We start from the raw sequence: 17453 nt of genomic DNA, 5'->3' as shown, positions 1-17453 counted from the left end.
TATCAATGTAACTGAATACCAGCAGCGAGGTTGCCAAAGTTATTATTGATAACGTTATCACTGCAGATTATCAGGCTGCCCACAGTGGAGCTTGCTAATGCAATGTGACTAATACTTAAGCTCTATGAGTCCTTTTTTTTTGTTTTGTTTTTTTCAAGAAAAACCTTGGAGAGCCCATAGCATGGAAGTAAAAAAAAAAAAAAGTGGACTAATTAAAATGCTATTTAACATAACCCTTTGGTTTTTTTTGGATGCTTAGTATAGAGGAAAAACATACTTGGACAAGCAATCCAGTGGTTAGGCACAAAAAGTACAAAGGTTTTCAGGAATAATAAAGAAAGGTTATCAGGTATAATAAAGGGATAATGGCACAGTAAGACATACTGTGGGGATCTGCACTTTACCCTCCTTTTGCTTTTGTCTCTTTGTGTTTTCCCCTTTTGTTTTTCCCCTCCTGCTGACTGGGTGCAGGTGGCAGGTCACCTCAGGTCTCCTCCTCTCCTGAGCTCACCTGCTCTCAGGTAGCGAAGCCTCACCTACCCTCACATTAAGAATAAAGCTGTCACCAGTATATTATATGTGAGAGATGTCCTTGTTGAGTCTGTGTTGAATCATTCTTGTTTTAATGTGATTGGCACTTCCAGACGGAGGCCGCCCCTGTTTCATACAATCTCCACATGAAAGGAAATAGAAAGACTGTTTGTCCATTTCATGCAATAGTTAATGATACAAACACAAACATCCAGAACTCACAGCACAGCACAGTTTACTTGCTAGTCATTTTATACAAAGAGTAGAAAGAGGGTTTGTATCTGAAGGAGACAAACTGCATCACATTTGCCAGATAGATGTTGGTACACAGAGACGGATTTTCAGACAGGTATTTGTAAAGAGAATCACAGAGTCGAATGTTTCAAACATCCCATTAAAAAAGCTTTCACTAACCTGTTGTAAGAAAAAAAGGTAACAGAGCTCTTTCAGTAATCACACACAGTAATAGAAAGATATCTAGGTGATAGGTAAAGCTGAAATAAACAGAAGATAAACAACAACTTAAAAAAACCATTCCAATAATCAGGTGGCGTCTAGTGGTAGGCGTATTTTTGTCTGCTGTCCTACGATGCTCGACCCAACCACAAACCATTTAACAGAACATCTGGAAGTCCCAAAAGAACCACAAAATACTTTTTATTCTCATTTTACCATTTTTTTTTTTTTTTTTTTTAGTTTTGTACACATCACAACCTGAAGACTTGGTGGGTTGACTGGTTGTCCATCATGTTTCTGCGCTATCATCCTCATCCCTTTTGTGTCATCTAAAAGCACAGACCCCTTCAACATGCTGCAACAACCCTCCAAAAGCAATCACAACCCCTTTAATGGTTACATGTAAACTCTGTGGGTTTTAATTTTCGCACTCGTTAGGTGCCGTTCGACAAAGGGGGCAATAATCACCGTGCCCTCCGACTAGAAGATTTCTACGTATTTTGAACGTTCGTGTTCAAAGTCCCACACTGAGCAGACTGCTGAAGGGCCATGCCGAGTTTACAGGATGGCACAGAAGAACTTCTTCTCCCTGAACGGGTTCTCTGACGCTGGCACCGGCGATAACAGAGGGTCCTCTTTGGCATGAGCTTCGCAGTATGACATTAAGTCTGCTGCTGCTTTTGACACCTGGGATCAAACAGACACACACGTACACATTTCAGTATATGCAGACACGGAGTTAAACATGTAGCAGCACGTTAGCTTAGCTTAGCATAAAGACTGCAAACAGGGAAACAGAACCACAAAACCCACCATAAATAGCAAACAGTTGGTTTTACACTTCTGTTTTTGGACAGATTAAACAAGACATGTTAATGTGTGAGCTTCAGAGGTGCTGGCAGGGTAGCTGTTTCCTTATGTTTCCTGTATTTGTGCTAAGCTGAGCTACGTGAGAGCGAGATATGAGAGTGGTATCAATCTTCTCACCGTACTCTTGCCAACAAAGTGCATTAGGGAATATTTGTCAATATGTCAAACTATTCCTTTAAGCATGGAGCTCGAGCTGGGTGTAGACTTATCACACAGACATGAGAGCGGAGAGCTGATAGTTGGCCTTACATATCTGTTTTTGTACGGATCAAACAGATGAGGTGCAACGTGTTGGTTTTGATGAGCTTTAGTCACTGTGGACACGTGTCTGCTCACCTTTATCCTGTCGATGTTGGCTTCCATCTTCAGCTGCTCCACCAGCTTCCTGGCTTGTGCGATGCTGGCCGTGTTATTGCTCGCCATGGGCGCTGTCAGTCAGGTCCCGTGTGCTCTGCCTATGAAGAAGAGGAAGAGTTTTCAAACATCCGGAACTTTCACCCCCAGCGTGCCGTTGATGAAGAAGAGCACTGTAGCAGGCATGCAAAGAGGAGTGTTAGCAAGAGATACCCTGTTTGTTGTCACATGCCTGTGAACGCACACACATATCACAGACACAGGCGTATTATTATTGGCGTAGGTTGCTAGGCAGCCCATGACAGTGAGGGGGAGACAAGGAAGGTGGGAGGAGAGCGAGTGGGCAGTGCTTTGTCCAGCTCTATATTTAAAATAGATAAATGACTAACTACTGGTTTTATCAATAAATAAACTCTAATTTGGCAATGATGAAGGCTTCCTTTATGCCTGATAATACTCAGTACTTTCTAGTCAACAGTGATGCACAGTGTCAACGCAGTGCATCAGTTTGTCTAAAATAGGTCACCTCGCAGATGTTACGAAGCTACAGTAACGCTTCGTTTACTACTGCGGTACGCAGTGAAACTATTTGATTTCGTCACTTGTCCTCAGATTCAAACAAAGGCATCTGACACAGTTTTGAGTCGTGTGTTCATGCCGGAAAAGTAAGTAGTCAAAGTTAGTATGTACACTCATCACTCAAGAGTGTTAAAAGACACCAGATAATGAAAGAATGAGTCTAGCCTAAAGGCAGGTTGCAGTTCATTCCCTGTGAAAGGTGCAGAAATCCTGAAACCTGAAAGATTAGTCCACACATACAGAATATCCGAGGTCTATATCAGGTTACATAGCTATTGAGGAGCTATTGGGTTCATCTTTAGAGGAACATTTCTCTTGAAGTTTCCAAATGAAATGAAATTGGCAAAAGCTTTCCAAGGTTGTAGTTTGACTGTTGGTGGATGTGAGAAGCTGGACACATTGTTGTAGTGCACACACTCATTTACTGTGTGCTAACTGGCTAAAGACGATGTGCACACTGCAGATTCGTGCAGATTTGACATACAGACAGTTGAATAAGTATTGGAAACCACATAAAGAAGTCTTAGTAAGATGTTGAGCAGTCTTCAGAACAGCTTCTGGGCATGAGGCCTGCGTCTGTTTCTCCACCAGTTTATTCACATCTTTCCTTCAATTTGTCTGTTCTGGTGCACAGTTTTAGTTCTCTGTCCTCAGATGCTCCTCTGGCTTTTATAACCTCTGTGATTGAACGGATCAAGCTGTGAGTGCTCTAAAACAGCATCATCCTGGGTGTGTGATCAATCTTCCCTGCGCCTGCCCCCCCCCCCCGTCCTCAGTCTGTATGCACTGTGGTATGACTCAGTGTGAGGTGAGGACTGATCTCAGCGAGGTGCTGGAGCTGAGCGTGAATATTGATGGCCCACGGCGGCACACCTGCTCATCAGGGCGGCGAACCGCTGCAGGAATCTCCGCTGTCACCCCCGATGACCTGATCATCAATTAAAACCTGCACGGGGTCGCCGCTTACAGTTTGTCTGTTTCATGAGATTTATTAGTGTTTGCTTGCCAGAGTGGTTGTAAACAAACCTACCTGCTATTTCTGAGAAAATCTGATAGTATACCTGGTTTTCAGTCTCTTTCCTCTGTTTTCTCTCCCAGAGTCCTTCCTGCAGTGCAGTGACAGGGTCCCTGACACACACTACAGCTGATTTTTACTTGATAAATAAACTTTAATGGCCCTTTTTTTTTTTTTTTTTTATAAATCACAATCTGTTTAGATGCTTAACTGTATTTTGTATTTGGTGCTTACTGTGTGCACTGATAAAATATAATCTTAAAGAAAAATGTTCATGTGAAGCTGAGGTTGATTAACAGTAAAGTGGGTTACTTTGCACTGACAGAAGCTACAAGGGACTGTAGACGTGGTGTGTTTCTATGTGCAGTATGTGCATTTGTCGCTCCTTTGCTCTGTTTCCTCTCTGTCTCCTGTTTGTCTCTCCCCTGTATGTGTCGACGGCAGGGTGTGGCTGGCAGGTCTGGTGAGGCCTCGTTGTCATTTGAGTACACACATTATTCATGCACAAAGTATTTAAGCTTACCTGATTTGCCACCCTTTTTTTTCTTGTCTCTCACTTGACCTAATTTATCCCTCGCTCCTTATCCCTTCACCTCTCACCTCTCATCCCTCCCTCCCTACATACTGCCTTCCCTTCATCCCATTATATTATCCTTCCATCATCTATGCTCTCCTCCATCCATAATATGCTTTAAAACAATTTAAATCTGTATCTTATTGGTCTTTGTTTGTGAACCAGTCATTATACTATGCTCTTGTCTCTGTGCCGCAGTTTCAGCTTTTTTCTGTCCGTTCATTAACCTACTGAAAGGCGACAGTGTGAGAATTAACAGACTTGTATGTTAGTTTAAGTGAATCCTGCAGTACAGCATTTTTAGGACCAGTTTCTGCTGAACCGGGCTGGAAAATCTCGCATTATTCTGTACAAGCCAAATGACAAACGTGAGGAGGATTTATGAGCACAAGCAGCAGCAGACGGCACAGTGTTAACAGTGGAACATAAACATTATGTTTTACAGTCAGTGCAGCTGAGGGATCCTGGATGTTGTCACTCCGACAAGCGCTTCAGGTGGGTGTGAAAAACAAAACCTATGATGTTACTAGTGCCAGAAATTAAAATCAATATTGGTTAATAATGAATAATGTACTTTTAAGAACTGTGCACAGGTATATTGCACACAAACTTCACTTTTGTCCCTCACCAAAATAAAAATAGGTCAAAGACATACTACAGAGGTGTGATTGACAAGTAGAAATTAGTCTTTGGCGTCTTTGTATTGAGGCCATAATATTGTTTCAACACTCGGGGGAGACGTCAAAGCAGGCCAACGTATCACCAGACTACTGATGGGGAGAGATTCCACCCTTTAAGGTTTCTGGGATGAAAAGTAGAGCTTACAGAAAGTAATCAGACGCTGTGACACAATAGCCTGGTTTGAGTGGAACTGACGAGGAGAAATGTTTCGGATAAATACCGTAAACACAAATGGAAAACTGTGTCTTAGGGGCTAAAGAGGAAGGAAAGAGACAGTTTTGACTGGGTTACGTCTCAAAAGTACTTCAAACATAAAACAATTTGGAGCAGCATCTAAACTCAATGGGAAGAAAGACTTGTGATCAAGAGACACCTGATTTCTACACCTGCTTCAAGTCAAACAAGACTAAAAGTGGCACTTTGGTACAACGTTGCTTTGAGCTAAATGCTAACAACAGCATGCTAACATGCTCACAATGACGATGGTGTATGCCTCAATGATTATCATGTTCACCACCTTCATGTAGCATGTTAGCATGCTAACCATCCGATGCTGCCACCCCCAGAGCTGTCAGTGTCACTAAAAACGAGCAAAAAACTCAAAAAAAGGGGGATTTTCACATCTATGTTGCATCTAAATGACACGAACATTCACTCTGTGTTTGGGTTCACTTAGATTTTCAAATCAAACGCAAACTTGGCCGTGCAAAATAAGTAAAAAAAGGCAGAACATAAAAGACGTTTGAAGTTATTTAGCAGAGCTGTCAGCGAGCGAACAAAGTCATTTTCCTGCTTATTGTCGGTGCAGTGTGTGAAAATGCCACCCTGACATTTTCATATCCAGAGAGGGAGGGGAGAGGAGATGGAAGCCCATGCATGTGTCGACTCCGGGAGGAACAGCTGGTGCCTTGAAGGAAACTAAAAGGGTTTAATGAACAATAAATTAAGATTGTTCCCCATCTTGTTTTTTTCCGCTTTGGGAGCTTTCTGATCGCTGTGTGTTCTGTTTTAAGATGTCATCTCACTGCTCTTACTGTACTCCGCTCATCTGTGTATCATGAAGCCTCTTGTGCTTGCTTCCTTCCTTCCTATCTGCCAGCTGCCCAAAATACCATCCTGAGATGTTGCACATGGTGTCAACATGCTGATAACTGTCACATCGCAACAGGAGCAGATAGATAATGCATTCAGATGGACACGGGCCTTAACTGTGTCCACTGTCAACAACTTTGTGGACGCTGTGACGCAAAAACTCTTCACATTGCACAATTTGCCCCAGTTTCCGAGCAACTGACAACTCATCCCAAGTCTTGACTTACCTTGTCTGCTTACGCCTCCGCACTCTGCCCTGGTGTCTGCCTGCTGGTCGGTCAGCAGTTGGCGTCCGCCCCACTCTGCAAAGAAAGAGATAAAGGGAGTGAGAATCGGAGGCTGATCAGAGGCCGAAGCTCTGCACATTCCAGATAAATTACACTGAAGCTTGTGTGTAGCCGCTGCCCTCTGATCACTGAAGAATGTCACAGCTTGCTCGTACAAACTCCACTGAGGGGAAGAAACACTGATGGAGAAATGCCACAACAAGCTACAGAGGGAGGCGCAAGTGACACATAATTCAGGGGATAAATTATGGTTTTAAAGACATAGTTCAGCATGTTGGAAAATGTGCGTATTTGCTTTTTTTTGCCAAGAGAGACATGACAAGATTGATGCCACTCTCATATCCTGTGAAGTTAGAGCTAGCACCCACTTATCTTATGAAAGACCAAAATCCACCAAGCAGACAACATGTAAAATGTCACATTGTGGTGCTGTAAGGAGGTTATCTGCAGGACTATTGGCCATTAATAGTGACTTTCAGATCAGCTGTTGGCGATGGTTAGAACCAAAAAGGCTGAACTTTATCACAGCTCTGCTCTTAAAGGAAGAGTTAGACGTCTGCAGCTTACGCATCAAAGGTTTGATGCAAAGATTGGTTGCACTCATATCTGTCAGCCAGTAAAACCACAACTTGTCATATTTATGTTTTGTACAATCCTGGTTTCCATATGGCTTAACCGAATGACATGTAACTGTGTGAATTAGTGAGCTTTCATTACGTTTCCTCGTGTTTCATTACATTTCCTCCTGTTTCCAGTCCTTATGCTAAGCTAAGCTAACTGGCTGCTGCTTCCATCTTCACAAGACACGAGAGAGGTGGCACTCATCTCATCCAACTCCAAGTGTGTCAAACTCTTCCTTTAAGATGAACTTCTGCTGGCGCTGACCCATTCACCTCTCCTCCTCTTCCTCTCTATCTGACCCTCTTCCTCCGGTCCAGCAGATCCGTTCTTAATGCATCTCTGCCTCCGCAGCTCCGTTTTCTGTTGCTTCTGATAAATGGGCCAATTACCCTGCATGAGCAGATCTGCAGAGGAAGGGAATTCCACCCATCGTAAATCACGGCAGCACACAATGTTAAAGCAACGTTACAGCGAGGCATCCATTAACAAGACCTCGCCAAGAGTGGCTGAACCCCTGAGCCAGAGTATTCCAGCAACGCTGAAACTGCGTAGAATTTAAAATCAAACCAAAAAAAAAAAGCAGGAGGTCTTACTCTGCTGTGCTGTCACCTCTCCTGATTCACCGGAGCCATTAATATGTGCTGTTATATTGTGTTATGCAAGCAGTACCAGTATTTTTTTATCAGTGCAGTAATTCTTAAAGTACTAGCTGGGATGCTTCAGTGTGCAGCAGGGTTGTCAAGTGTCTGACAAGCAGCAGCCACACACAATTTGCCTGCATGAAATAGTATAAATGGCCAAGATGTTTATTTAAATGAGGAACTATGTGACCAATAAATTAGTGAAGAAGATCATGAATCTGACTGGCTGTTTCATGCAACGTTGGGTGCCTGACAGTTTTCAGTGAATCAGTTTCAGTGAGGCTTTGGACACGCCTTGGTTGGTATGTGCTGAGTCTCGATTCCTGCTTTGGGTCTCACGCTGAAAAAGTTAACAAACACTTCTGCTCAGATGACAAAGAGTCAGTCACATGCAGCTGTAGCTGTCAGGTTTTATTTGCTCAGAGAAACATCCGGCTCTTCAACACTCATGTTTACATCTCAGAGACTCTCCTGAAAGCTTAGCAGTCACCTGTTGTGGTATGCTGCTGGTTTGGAGGCAGTTCTGTACTATTGTGTCTTTGTGTTTTCGCTGAATTTTCTGTTCATGAATTCACTGATTTTGTCTCTGATTCCAGGCAGACACTGTTATCATGATCAACATTATTAACGTAAGGAGCTAAATCCTGCAAACATGCTAAAAACTGTCCTTTAGCTTGATCAAGAAAAGATTTCTCATTAGTTAAAGATATCTTAAAATTGTGCTCATATTGAATGCATTATGATATAGATTTTGTTTTGATCATTGCGGTTTTCACGTCCTCTTGTTGGGGAGAAGATGAAGCTGTGATATCTGAAAAGTTGCATACTGACACCCTCACCGATCAGTTTGTGTGCTGCAAAGAAAAAGAAAAGCAAGAAAGTTGATCGTCCTTAAAAGAAAGAAAAGGCTGAGTTTGATTTCACTCTTTGTGTCATCCCATTCATGTTGCAGAGCAGCAGTGAGATCAGTTTGTTTTTATCTTCTCCACTTTTATGCCAGTAAAGCGCCTTGAAATGAACTGTGCTGAAGGAGGAGACACAAAGATGCATTATGGGACGTGACCGGTGATCCATTTCTCTCCTGTGTTCGAGCCTTCTGCTTCCCGTCCCTCCCTCGGCGCCAGACAGGTGTTCGGTGATGGGACTGAAACACCCCCAGCACGCTCCGTCCTGCTGCTAACACCGTCGAATCAATCTGACCCCCTCCGCCATCCTTCCCCTGCCATTTGGAGCTGTTTTGAACCCCTTCCTCCGGGTTTTCGGGGGGTCTGTGTTCGTGACGAGGCCCTCCACAGATGTGATTATAGCTGCTGCTCGACTCTGGGTGTCGCGGACTTAAAGGGTGATTAAGCGCCGCAGGAAACATCCTGGCCTGTCGAGAGTGATGGTGTCTCACACACTCCGACACACACTGACTCTCAGCCCAGTTCTCCCTCTCGCTTTTCTCCCCTTTGTCTTTTATAGTGCACACCTTATTGTCCCCTTTTTTTTTTTACACCATCCAGAGAGAGAAATGAAGGCGGCCGGGCAGGGAGTGTTCTGTCCTCTGCGACGCCCAGGGTGTGAAATCAGAGCGTGGTAATTAAAAATCTGTCCCTAGTTCAGCCATCTGGACCCTGGAGAGCCAGCGATTAACCTGCGAGGGTCTGCAGGGATGCGAGGAGGAAGGAAGGGACCCCTGCTCAGAAGTTTTGAGGGCTGCTAAGCCCCCCCTCCTTACTCACTGTTGCCATGAACGTGAAGTTTTGTGTCCTCACACTACACGTGTAGTTCTCAGTGATAACGGTGCAGGTTTGCCGTTAAAAATCTTTCTACAACAATGAGTCCTTGACTTCAGATGGAGGAAGACCAAAGCAGGCATCTCATTTGGAGCCAGGGACCATTTTATCTGCTGAAATGGCAAAAGTAATCAGCAGACGTCATCAACTGTCATTAGCTAGCTAATTAAGCTAATGTTTGCTCCGTGACTTAGTTGAAAACACACTCTTGGGCTGACTTTTAAATAATTCCAGCTGACTTGCTTCTTACTTTTTAAGCACGACACCTGGTGACTACATGTGTGAGACTGTGCTAAAAGACTGAGGACGGACCTGCATGTCCCAGACACAAAGTTCACCAGCTGATGATCCAGGTAGAAGACACGGAAATAAAGGAAAAGGTTTGTTCTTGTACTTCAGCACTGGAACTACTCAGTCCTAGATTTATCAGCTTGACAAGGAAAAAATAAAGATCAGACTGTTATTTCATTCTGTCTTGCTGCTTAGCTCAGGTACTATTTTCAAACAGGATGTTTTTATTTCATTAACTGATAAGAGAAAAGGATTTTTGGATGAGGCAAACATAACGCTGGCTGGGTAAATTCCAGTAAAGAGCTGCTTACTTTAGCCTAAACTCTGATGGCATCCTGGACCGGCTTCCACGCAGTGAGGACACACCACACAGTGGCTGTGCTCGTCATGATCAGCTTTTCTGTCATACCACAAACAAATGCAGTTGGCTACTAATACGCTCCTTGGCCTTCAAAGTAATGCTTGGTCACTCCTGTAGGTGCAGTTTATGGTACAAGCAGGTGACTGCAGCGGCGTTAGAGCAGGTAAACACACTGTTTAGTGCTGTGTTTTTGGTTTGGAAAGCCTAAAAAAGACCAAACTCTACAAAACTCTTCCGATGTAGCTCTCACTACAGCTGCATGCACACCTCTCCAACATGTGGAGATATCCAAAGCTTGACAGAGCTGCTGTCCATAGTTACAGTTGCTAAGCTATAATTAGCCAATCCCCATTCGGGGGAGGGGTATAAAAAAACAATGATTTATGTCTCTGCCATCTTTTATTGGAGGCAGTTTGAACTGGGAGCCTTGGCTTTCTCTCAGCTCCTCTGATAAAGAGATGTGTGGACAGAAACCATCAGTGAAAAATGATGTTTTTTTAGTTATCCGAGTGAACTGACCCTTTAAAACGCCTGATGCACGTCACGCTGGAGGAAAAACCGGGATGCTGCTTTGTTCATCGCACAAGAAATCCTCCTGACTCCAATTTTGTGACCGTAAAAGCTGACACGATCCTTTTCCGTGCTGACGGAGTCGTTTCTTCTTTGTGTATTACTACAAAACCCACCGAACTAACACGAAACCACACTGCGGATTTTCAAAAATGCAAGCCTGCTTTTTGTTATTTCATGAAAGACAGCAGTGGTGCTTGAGCCTGCAAAAGCACTCGCACACATTCAGTCATCAAGCAGTCACAGTGCGACTGAGTGACTGTACCATCCTCAGTTCGCCACAGGACAATGAGGTACAGTCTGCGATGTCACCGTGGAACAAGGCCCTGTGAAGGGCGCACTCAGCCACACCGAGGTTTGCACAGTGGTAAACTGATAGCAGAGGTCACACTGAATGAGAATAAATAAATAAATGAAAGCTGGAAATAGGCAGAAAGTTTATCGGGGAGATAAAAGAGGCAGAGATGTGACCGTCATATCTGCTTCCAGAGTGGCTTTTACAGTGACCGCAGCAAGGAGAGGTAACATAAAACTGACCGCCGGAGTTATTAATGAACACAATCAGGAGGACATCGACTATTGGATGTAACAGAGCACGGATCTCTGCCCTTGAAGAGGAGAAAGGACGCCCCTCCCTGCGCTCACAAAGAGGAGGAGATGGGACACAGAGAGTAGAGCTGTCAGGCAATGATTGTCTGGGGAGATGACGCTCAGTGTGACAGCTGAGCGTCCTCCATCACTATTTCTGTTGGCGCTCTGAGGAGGACTCAGACCTGGACCCGGAGCCGACCTCCAGGCACCCCCATCATACAGGCACAGGGAACATTTGGAAAAGTTTAGTCTCAAAATAGAACATCCAGGATGTTTCCTCTATTCTCAGATATGATTAATAACACGGATTAAAAGAGTAGATACTAAGCTGAGATATTGGGAAAATAAACCTTTCTGTGCTTTTCTCAAATAGTTTTGTCATATTTGTACACTGAAGTACACTTTACTCTGTATTTACTGATACAAGAATGCCACTTCTATGACCAAGACCACTGCAACCCGAGCCAGTATCGGTGTAACACTGACATTGTTTGATGAGGTTCAATATCCTGAAAAGCGACATATAATGCACATTATTAGCAGTATGCTTTAACAGGAGAAGAAGAGGTTGTTTCTTCATCAGTTTCCTCTTCTCTCATCTCTTTCTGAATGATTTTGAGAACTGCATCCATGTGTTTTTTGTTGAAGTTCTGTTCATGATGTCTGTCCACAATTACTTGTCTTTTCTGTTTTTAATTTATGCTGCGTGGTGAAACTAGTTAACTGTTTTTTGTCTCTTGTGTGACTGTCCCATCATGTCGAAAACTCCCATAAAACCAAATTTCTACTAGAACTACTTGCATTTCCTCTTGAGATAGATCTACTAGCATCCGCTCCCTGGAATAAAGTGGAATGAAATCATCTTACATTTAGTATTTACAGCATGTAAATATAATTATGGCGCATCTGCTACCCTGAGACTCATGGGTTTTCAACTATAATAGTGCCTCAGTGGTTTGGATCCATACTGTATGTGGGAGGGAGGCTTGTGGTTTTGTTTCATTCATGATTTTTTTGAAATGCTATCCCTATCTGCAATATACTGTAGCATTGCATTAAATTAAGTTATTGGCCATTTGAAAGCTCGAAGTATTTCTCTGTAACGTTGCGTATTTGTGACTAAATATCCAGCGACTGATGTTTAAATTAGAGGAAACCCCCACAGCTTTAGTTAGAAACTAATGGGTTTAACACTCAAAGACTGTGTGGGTGGGATTTCATCAGATTTGACTGATGGAGGTGTCTCCATGACAACATAGCCAATTCTGATTATTGGAAAACACCTGACATCAGATTTTCATCCAGTCTGGTTCAGCGTTACAAACAGATCTGGCGTTGATGGTTTTAGCAGTTTGGAGAAGCAACCAATCACAGTTTGTGTTTTTAAGGCTGGGTACGTTGTTTTCATGCATGGCTTCCTAACTAGCTGGTGACAGAAGACCAACCATAACAACAGTATCAAAGGTGGATGAGCTCGACGCAGCTGTGCAAGTTGTTTTAAGTCAACTTCCAGAAATAAAATGACATCTGTAACCCAACAATATCCTTCCAACGAGAAACAGGCTAACATGAACACAGTGTCAGGGTGAATGAAGTGAATCAAAATGAGGATTCAGTCCAGTTATCAGGTACGTGTCTCCAACAGAGCCCAGAAAAACCACAAGCACAGAAATCTCTCTGCGAATTACCCCGTATCCTTACAATTTAAGCCGATATGGACCGTTATTTTAAACATAGTAAAAATCACACTCACGGTGTGCGTGTGTGTGTGTTTCTTAATTACTGAGTGATTAACATCGGATAACGTTTGATATGAAACATTAAATTATCAGTGTATTAGCCTTTATTAAATCTAGTGATGGGCATTTCAAACAAAAATAGTGTTCAATATTCACGGGGAACTTTTCGACATTTCATCACAGACACCACCTACACCACCCCTACTTCCCACATAATTGCCATATACTGTTTACAACAAGATTATAGTAACATAAACTGTCAGATTCTTCATAATTTAATGCTGATTACATTGCATGTTAACCTCTTAAGTCTCTTCCTCTTTCCTTCCTCGTGCTGCTGTCTCTCGGTCAGACCACCACCACCCGTGAATATTCGATTAGCCCGGACATCTGTGCCACCCCCAGCATGCCCTGCCCATCCTGCCATCTTAGAGATTGTGGTGTGTGGTGTGTGTGTGTGTGTGTGTGTGTGTGTGTGTGTGTATGCGTATATAGATGCCTGTGTGTGTGTGATGGGGGGGTTAAATGGGTCCCAGAAGGGGGAGGGGAAAAGGCAGTGGCCCAGGAAATGATGCATCCCCCGGGAGTCAAGGAGGCAGCAGGGAGGAGGCTTATTGCTCCAGGGAGCACAAACGTGGTCTATTATGTTTATTAAATCAAACAATCAAGGCCCGGCATGTTTCTTCTTTGTCAGATTAAAGCAGTGACCGAGTGGTTTTCTTTTCCTCAAACGTTTAAAGACTTGCGTTTAAAACCTTTTATATGCACGTTACGTAACAGCAGTGTAGTTAGTGGTGTAGAAACAATTCATGTCACTGCTGTCGCAAAAACAGTACCGACTTTAAAAGCGCACAGAAAGAAACGCATGTGTTCTGACCAAGGTGGAAAATTAACACCAGCCAGCAGCCAAATAATGCTGGTGAGTTTTGGCAGGGTTGTTTTAAATTCCCCTGGCTCCTCCGGCAGGAAACCGGCCATCGTGTGGAGCTTCTTTTCCACTCCGGAAATCATACCTGGAAGCGGCCAGTGCGGTGGCCAAATTTAAAAGGTCAACTTCCTGCACCGTGTGTGACAAGTGAGAGTTTTACGTGCTTTTTGTGTACATTAAGCTCTCTTCTCTGTGCTTTAGCTGGTCGGAATCAGCGGTATTGGCGCATTCGCCTTGAGTGAGGAGGCATAAACATACTTTTCCTCTGGAATCAATCAGCATGCCAAGAATAACATGGCCAGACTCCTGGGCTGTTAACAATATTACAAACATCCGGGCTTGTTTAGATTCTGCTGAGAGCGTGAGTGTGCCGCTCAGACTGTTCCAGAGCCTGACTCGCTCCAAGTGGAGGTTTGGCTGAACAGTAATGAAAGTGTATCTGCTCTGGGGAGGATTCTGCATGTCATAGATTTAATCTACGCTGTCAGAAACTTACATTAGCAGCTGATGCTCCCGGAGGTGAAGACTTGAGGCTTGGACTGCAGTCAGACACCGATCACAAAAACGCTGACTTGAGACTTGATTGCTCAGAGACTTGACTCCCTAAAGACTTGAGGTATTTGAGATTTGAGTTGCTCTTGAGTCATAGCTAAGTTACAGAAAAGGACTTGAGTGCTGTGAGAAGTAAAGCTCGAGCTTTGAGACTTCACTTAAGACCTCAAGTTCCTGCAAAAAACCTAAAAAGGCAGCTTTGGCAGACCTGAGACTTGGACTTGAGTCAGACACAAGTCACAAAAATAAGGACTTGGACATTGACTCAGACATGACAGTTGTGAGACTTGACTCAAAGACATTCAGGTCTCATGAAGAGTTGACTGAAGACTGAAGAGTTGGTTGGACAAGAGTCCAACTTATGTCACAAAAAATGAAGACTTGACTTGGACCTACCTGCTGTGAGACTCCCTAAAGGCAAGACTTGTTTGGGCAGGGCTTGTGCCAAAAGGCTAGAAATATGTGGTAGACCTGACATTAATTCAAGTCATACTTAAGGTATGGAAATTAGGACCAGGGACCTGAAAGCGAAATTCATCTAAATCTGAAGTTTTGCCATCTGGGACTTAAAACCTGACTTTGGACTCGCTTGGAGACGACCTCAGACTTGACTCAGGCTTGCCTCAAAAGAACTGAAAACAGTTCTGGAGACTTGGACTCGAATCAGACTGTTGGACTCTGTAAAGACTTGGCTTGAGATTTGAAAAGTTTCATGTTTTGCCTTTAAGAACTAAAGAATTTAGTTGGACAAGACTTGAGGCTTGACTTCCACTTTCCCCAAAAGATTTGAAAACAGCTCTGGTAGATTTGAGACTTGAGTTCAACCCATATCACAATCTTATCTTACGTGTCTTGACTCCCTAGAAGCACAACCTCAAAGCAGAAATATTACATTTTTGTTGAAAATTGTTTTGATCTGGCAGGCTGAAGACTTGTGACCTGACTTGAACTTTCTTTCAAGGACTTGGCTGGACAAGGTTTGAAGCTAGACTTAGGCTTTCCCCAAAAGACTCAAAAACAGGCTTTTATCTGTGCAGACCGCAGCACAGCTGAATAAGCTTAAAACCCAAAATCAACACGGTCAGAGACAAACAGGTGGAGCGAGTACAAAGGTCGAAGGCGTCAGTGCGACAACATCCTCCCCACCTCGTGTTACCTTCCCTCTGAAGCCTCGTACATCTCTGAGAAACAAGCTGATCTGTACGAAAGGGAAAGTTCCCATAGACAAGACTTCAGCAAGAATGATGCTTTCAGGAAACCCGTCCAAGAACTGCTCACACTTTGGCCCGAGTTGGAAAGATTTTCTGGTTGAAGGCAGCGATGGGAGTGGAGAGGTCAAAGCCCTCAGTAAGCTGTGGATGTCTGCTCATTCTTTCTCGCTCTCTCCCATCATTCCTCCCTCTCTGCTGTCTATCTGCAACACTCACTCTCAAGGTTTTTGATGTTTCTTGTTTATCGCTGGACACTTTGTGAGCTGCTCTTCCAGTCTCAACATCGATGTTTGTGGAACAATCTGTGGCCTTGGAGCAGCTTGCCTTGGAGATACAGTACGAGCCGCCCAGACGTGAGCTCTTACGTAATTCTGACTCGCTGTGTACGTTTATACCAGGCCTGGATATGTAACACACAACCACACACATGATTGGACGTTTTAATGTGAGCTGTACATGACGATGCCTTTGTGTGACGAGCTAAGAATGGGAAAAACAGCATGTCTGTGCTCGTTTTCTTGGTTTTTCTGTGAATGTATGCTGCTGTCCAAACCGTATCTATCTATGAGCAACATAAAAACACCAAACCCCCCTCCTCCTCCTCCTCTTCCTCCTCCTCCACCACCTCCTCCTCTCCCAGCCATCTGCCTGATACAACCACTACACGGACCTTGTGTGTGGTCGACTGCTTTCTTCTCTCGGTATGGAGGGCAAGAATGGCTGGAAAACCTCACAGGAGGCCTGCGGGATTCTCCCTGTTTTCTGGTACCTCTGTGTTTTGCATCCCCTTTGCCACATCTCCTCTCTCCTTCTCTTTTTCATCTCCTCTGCTCGGGCAAATATCCCCCGAAACAGATGCCCTTAATTCCTCTGGCTCCACAGTATAAGATCTGCCCAATCCTGGGGGAAGAGGAGAAGGGAGGAAAGGAGCCCATTCTCTTATTCCCCTCACATATACACATGTATGAGAGGAGGAAGGAGATGGGGGGAAATAAAGCTGCAGCTCACCTGACAGCGAGGAGGTTTTAGGAGATTTTAGAGGGAGGAGGGGATTCCGTGATGTAAACCAGCCAGCGGCATCAATCTCGCCCCTCGAGCGCTGACAAAACGACAGCGTGGATATGAAAAAGCCCCCTCCTCCTCTGGAACACACCCTGTTTTGGATGCGATTAACCCAGATGCTACCAAAAGAGAGCAAGTGAATAATAAATTCTGTTAATAAACGTGAAAAGTCCTACCTTTTTTTGAGTGTGTGTGGTCTCCGTCCGTGATGCCAAACACATCCAGTCCTGTGGAGTAGTATCCACGCGTTCTCCCCTCTCGCTGTCTGTCACACACAAACACACACACACACACACACACACACACAGTCAGTCAGTCAGCAAGGCAGGCGAGTACATCCACACAACACACACTCCTCTCTCTGTATGCCTCTCCCTCTCTGCTCCAGCTGAGATCCTCCCTGCCTCCCTCCTCACTGCTGCTCTGAGTCTCCACCCTTCAGCCAAACGCTCAGGCTGCAAGAAACTACCCTCCTCCTCCCTCTCTCTTTCTGTCTTCTCTCCTCTGCTATCTGGACACACTCCCTCCATCTCCCAAAGGGTCCACAGGAAAAGCCGTGACTGTCTCTCTAAACACCTACAGTAAACAAATGCATACCAGGAGAGCTGACAGTCTGCATTAGCTGGACTTCCATCTTGATAAACATTCATGCTGGTCCTTGTATACGTT

General features: G+C 44.1%; 1 protein-coding gene across 1 annotated transcript; it reads right to left on the bottom strand.

Annotated features, from left to right (window-relative positions):
• Window positions 1–606: 606 nt before the first annotated feature.
• LOC139342528 (guanine nucleotide-binding protein G(I)/G(S)/G(O) subunit gamma-2) lies at window positions 607–17208 on the bottom strand. The gene is made up of 4 exons (XM_070979666.1): window positions 16962–17208; window positions 6380–6456; window positions 2194–2312; window positions 607–1674 (listed from the first exon to the last, which is right to left on the bottom strand). Exons 3-4 carry the CDS (start codon window positions 2278–2280, stop codon window positions 1546–1548), a joined length of 216 nt encoding a protein of 71 aa, XP_070835767.1. The 5' UTR covers window positions 2281–2312; window positions 6380–6456; window positions 16962–17208; the 3' UTR covers window positions 607–1545.
• Between the last annotated feature and the right edge of the window lie 245 nt (window positions 17209–17453).

This window comes from Chaetodon trifascialis, chromosome 14 (genome assembly GCF_039877785.1).
Source record: "Chaetodon trifascialis isolate fChaTrf1 chromosome 14, fChaTrf1.hap1, whole genome shotgun sequence".
Classification (NCBI taxonomy): Eukaryota; Metazoa; Chordata; class Actinopteri; order Chaetodontiformes; family Chaetodontidae; genus Chaetodon; species Chaetodon trifascialis.
Note: the sequence above shows the minus strand (reverse complement) of the source record. Positions and strands in the feature narration are given on the sequence as shown.

What these genes read in the sequence shown, in the direction of transcription:
- LOC139342528 (XM_070979666.1), bottom strand. Translation starts at nt 2,280, where the DNA reads ATGGCGAGCAATAACACGGCCAGCATCGCACAAGCCAGGAAGCTGGTG. An exon ending in CCAACATCGACAGGATAAAG is followed by an intron (nt 1,675 to 2,193) that starts GTGAGCAGACAC and finishes GTTTGATCCCAG; the next exon opens with GTGTCAAAAGCAGCAGCAGA.